This window comes from Penaeus vannamei, chromosome 12, assembly GCF_042767895.1.
Source record: "Penaeus vannamei isolate JL-2024 chromosome 12, ASM4276789v1, whole genome shotgun sequence".
In the NCBI taxonomy this organism is placed as follows: Eukaryota; Metazoa; Arthropoda; class Malacostraca; order Decapoda; family Penaeidae; genus Penaeus; species Penaeus vannamei.
The window spans coordinates 10,055,726-10,060,209 of record NC_091560.1 but is presented as its reverse complement, the minus strand read 5'-3'; the positions used below and the strand labels follow the sequence as shown (position 1 = coordinate 10,060,209).

Genomic DNA, 4,484 nt, shown 5'->3' with positions numbered 1-4,484 from the left:
TCCAGTCCAGACAAGAACCAGAAATATAAAGCGAGAAGTCCAGATAAACATCGGAAGATGAGTGAGGGAAATTGGCTCATCAATAAATTCCTGGCTGATGAGGAGAAAACTGCTAAGCCAGTGGTTAATGGCTCCTTAATGGGCTCATTAAATGGTTCATTAAGCTCAGTCAACGCAATCTTAGGGCCTACCAGCAGCCCGCAGATGGGTCCTGTTAGAAATGGATCAATGCGAGGACTCTTGACGAGCGACAGCAACAGGGCCAGTCCTCTCAGGGGATTCGTAAACGAGGCATTCATCAGCTCACCGCGAGGAGCCCGCACACACAGCTCGCTCAGGGTAACGAAATCAGTCAGTCCGGAAGGGTTGGACTTTGACTTGGGGCCGAGTAAGTATCGTCGTTCTATAAGTATGGAAGCTTATAATCGGCCACCAGTGAGTCCGGACAAGAGAAAACGCTCTGTGTTGGACGAGGGTCTCAGTCCGGACAAGAGAAGAAGGTTTAGCAGCCCCGAGAAATCCCAGAAGCCCAACAGCCCATCTAAGGAGCGCAGGTTCACGTGCCCCGAAAAGAACCAGAACCGACGAAACTTGGAGATAGAGAGGCGACGTTCCTCCGTCTCCCCGCTCTCCTCCAAGACCAACTCCTATTCCTCGGTCCCAGAGCGTCTCCGGGAGAAGCTCTCCCTCATTACTGCCAGTCCCTCCGGCAGTGTCGCCTCCATCCTGCCCGCCACGGAGCACGCGGACACCGTAAGCCTTCACTCCACTCATTCCTCACACTCAAACCGGTGCCAACCTAAAGACTGGGTATAGAACCTCAGAGGATACTAGCCTCAAGGGTATAGTATTGGTACGTTTGATAAAGTATGTACCCAATACCATTACTGCCACACTGCTACCACTTGATAATACTTGTGCGACGAGTGTAAATGCAAGTGCTACTGCGAGTGATTCGTTTGTCTGATGTGTCGCCAGAACTATTGCTATATTTTGTGCCAACAACTTTTTACATTTACTCATTTATAAAGTTGACAAGTTGTGACAGGATATTTGATCATTTAATCATATGCATTTTGGTAAAAACAAAGTCAATGCGTAAATGAGAAGGGAGAATAGTAGTTGATATGATTGTTGATTTATTTAAGAGCATATAAGGTGACGTGCTGTAATACTCTAATGGATAAATATTTAATGAGTATTTATTTATAACACGAGGATTTTCATCCCAGCAACGCAGATTCTGCCTGCTGAAACTAATCTTAACCTTAGTCATTAACACCTTTGCTTTGTGATAATATTTTTACGTAAATTGATTTTGTAAGTTTGTCCTGCTCAAGAATAGGGAGAGAGAACACGTTCCCAAGAGGGCTAATTTATGCCCAGATTAGAACACTTTGGCTCTACTGAAGGATGGAACGACACCCACCATACTGTCTGACACTGAATTTCGATAATTTTTCTTGTTTCTTTGAGCCTTAGGTTGTATTTCTATATACAGCTCATTTACATGTTCTACAAATAGGAGAGAGACGTCATGAAAGGAATTCTCATCCAGTGCTCATTGTGAACGATCTCATCACATATTCTCACCTCCATACTTGTAAACTTAACATGTGGTAGCTCAAATGTGCCACAGCTGTACATTGTAAATCCGTGCAACATATTTTAATACTTTTTGAAAGCTAATCTACTAGACCACTAGTGTGCTTCTGACTAAAGACTGTGTTGTAGGAACAGTGTGTTAACATTGTAGCATGTAAAATTGATCATGAGATTATTATGATCTTGATGACGGTACAATGATCCTCAGCTTTTCTCATATATTGTAAATTCAAGCGTCCAGCGGCTTGGTTTGTACCCTGGTGGTGGTGGTGGCGGTGGTGGGGTGTATGGGGGGGGGGATTTACCCGCCTGCTTCTCTCATTAATAAAAAAATCTGTAGTTACCTGCCAGGCCCTGGTGGTCTTGCTAAGGAAAACAGAAAGTACTTCATCATTAGTCATAGAAAAGAACAAAAAATGTTATTATGAAATTACTATTCAACATTCTTTCTCCCATTGCGAACCATAATTTAAAGTCAAAACTGAAAACAAGTTAACTTTAGATATGGATTCTTTTGAAAGAAAGCTTTAGAAAGACTTTGTTGAAGGGAATTCCTACAGGGGCATCCATTTTACTTTTAAAATGTGAATTATTAGGAACGAATTACCACTCATATATTTCAATACCAGGGTTTGATTTCCATTGTCCAATTGCTAATTTGTCATACACTGGAAATTCCATCCATGTAAAGTCAGTGCAAGTAAAAAAAAAAGTTGTTTTATAGTATTTTGAAACTTAGGTTAAGACAAGGAAGCAAAGCGGATTTGTAAGATAATGGAAAAATGATTTTACAGTATTCTGCTGTTAGATGTGTATTGACAAATGGAGAGTGGTTGAGCACTTCTTGTGCTTTTTAACACTATGTTAAGAAGGTGTATCTGTTATATTTATGATGTTAATTCGTTTGGGTTCTTCTGTGGAGTATATTGTGTGTTGTAGGCTATCTTTGAATTATTAATTGTTTCCTGTGATCTTCATTTAATAGATGTAAAGTATTTCATATTTTCACCATCATTAATCATTGTTAATAACATGTTCTACACTTCCAGATGAATAAACATGGTTTAAAATCGTTCACTATGGAAAAGGTTTAATTGAAGGTAGAGACAGATGGGTTAAGAAACACGACAAGTGATCATTCCATTAACAAAAGATATTATTTCCTTCAGTAACAAATATCAGTAATTAAGGTAATACTTTATTAAGGTCATACAGGTGAACCCATTGTTTAATCATGTTTCTTTTGATGCTTTGTTTCCTGTTGGGAGTCCTACTAACTGAACATTGTGATGATTGACCTTTGATAGACTACTGATATTATCCTAATTTCCACAAGTGAACAAGAAATTAGTATATAAGTGATCTGTATCATAGCGCCGCATGTTTCTCAGCTTATGACCGCAAGTGAGGTAAGATGTGCTTCCACCTATATCATTATTATTCAGAACATTGCTTTATACTCTCTCTCACACACACTTGGTGCAATGGCCCGCAGCCAGAGACGACATTAGACAAATACTTAGCAGATGACACTTACTCTTAAGGAATTGGCAAGGAGGTTGTTCATCTTGCCAACTGTCGAAGCTATGAGGAGATGATCTATACGTTTTACACTTAGGTTTGAGTCTCTTTAGAATTTGTTGATATCTCTCTGCCCAGGTGGAGGTTTGGGAACACAGTTTTTTGTCCACGGCCATGTTATTATCAAGTTGCTGTTGATGCTGCATCCTTACAACATCGTCAGTCCCTCTCACGATGCAAGTTGAGGTGATCAGCAAGAGCATAGTGGCCGGAAGTGATGAAAAATTGTGACCTTTGATTTTCTTAGTGTATCTCCCTGTTGCTGCTGCTGGATGTTACTTAAGTTTATAACCCTGTTGTGTCATATATATAAATATATAGATATATACTTTATTTAATCAAGTGATATGTAGACTTTCAGTGTTATTTCTCATTTTCTCTTGAGAAAACTCAGGATCAGTACCTATCGATGATTTACTGTAAGCAGTGTGTCTACCAGAGATGAAAACAGAATGTGAAAAGGTGTGTGGTGAGGATAAGATGAGTATTATGCTGTAAAATTAGGCCTCCTCTCCAGAATCTACCCCCAATCTACTTCTGGCTAAGGTATGAATAATCAGAAAGAACCTTTTTATAAATGCACACCACAGTCCAGTGTTTGGTGCGGAGGGCTGTATGTTAAGATAAATGAAATGTGTGGATGAGGTTTAAGGGAAAGGTCATTAACATAACTCAAGGTTTTGTCACAAGACTTGTCATATTAGCTAGATTTATAAGTAGCTGTAGATTTAAAACACAGAAAATGGCTGATCCATTTGTTCTTTGGTAAATTTTGTACTGGTTTTCATAGCATACTTACATGTCTTACAGAAAACATCTTTGTACAAGCCTGAGTTATGATGTCACTGCAACTTTATACCACCCTGAGTTTTGACATTATTACCTCAAACACTAACAAAACATGGCAGGACATTACAGTATATACGAACAAAGTTCTCTTGCCTTTATACCACAACCGACGTTGACTCTCATGGGTTGGCATGTTTTCATCTGCCATTCAAATTCAATTTTCTATGACATATGCCATTAAATACTATTTGTACGAACATTACCATTTTGACAATAAAATAATGAAAGAGACTTTTTGTGTCATTTCTCTAAATACTTCCTCTTGTGTTAAAATGTATTTTCTGCCAAGGATTAATCAAATATCAAAAACTAACACTGATGACTTAAATGAATCAGTCACTTAAATGTTTTTGCATGGTGTGTGCACCATTACAAGAAGGTGAGGAGCAGTGAAATGTGTGTCCAAAGTGTTATCATAAGAAGGGTTATTCACAACACCCTATACATTA

At 38.9% G+C, this 4,484-nt stretch overlaps 1 protein-coding gene across 1 annotated transcript in view; it reads left to right on the top strand.

The window, feature by feature from the left end:
- Kul (Kuzbanian-like) overlaps window positions 1–4,266 on the top strand; it is a 371,538-nt gene extending 367,272 nt beyond the window's left edge. The window contains exon 14 of the mRNA XM_070127848.1: window positions 1–4,266. This exon is cut by the window's left edge and continues 738 nt beyond it. Coding sequence (XP_069983949.1) covers window positions 1–816 — 816 coding nt within the window. The 3' untranslated portion in view covers window positions 817–4,266.
- The last annotated feature ends 218 nt before the right edge of the window (window positions 4,267–4,484 follow it).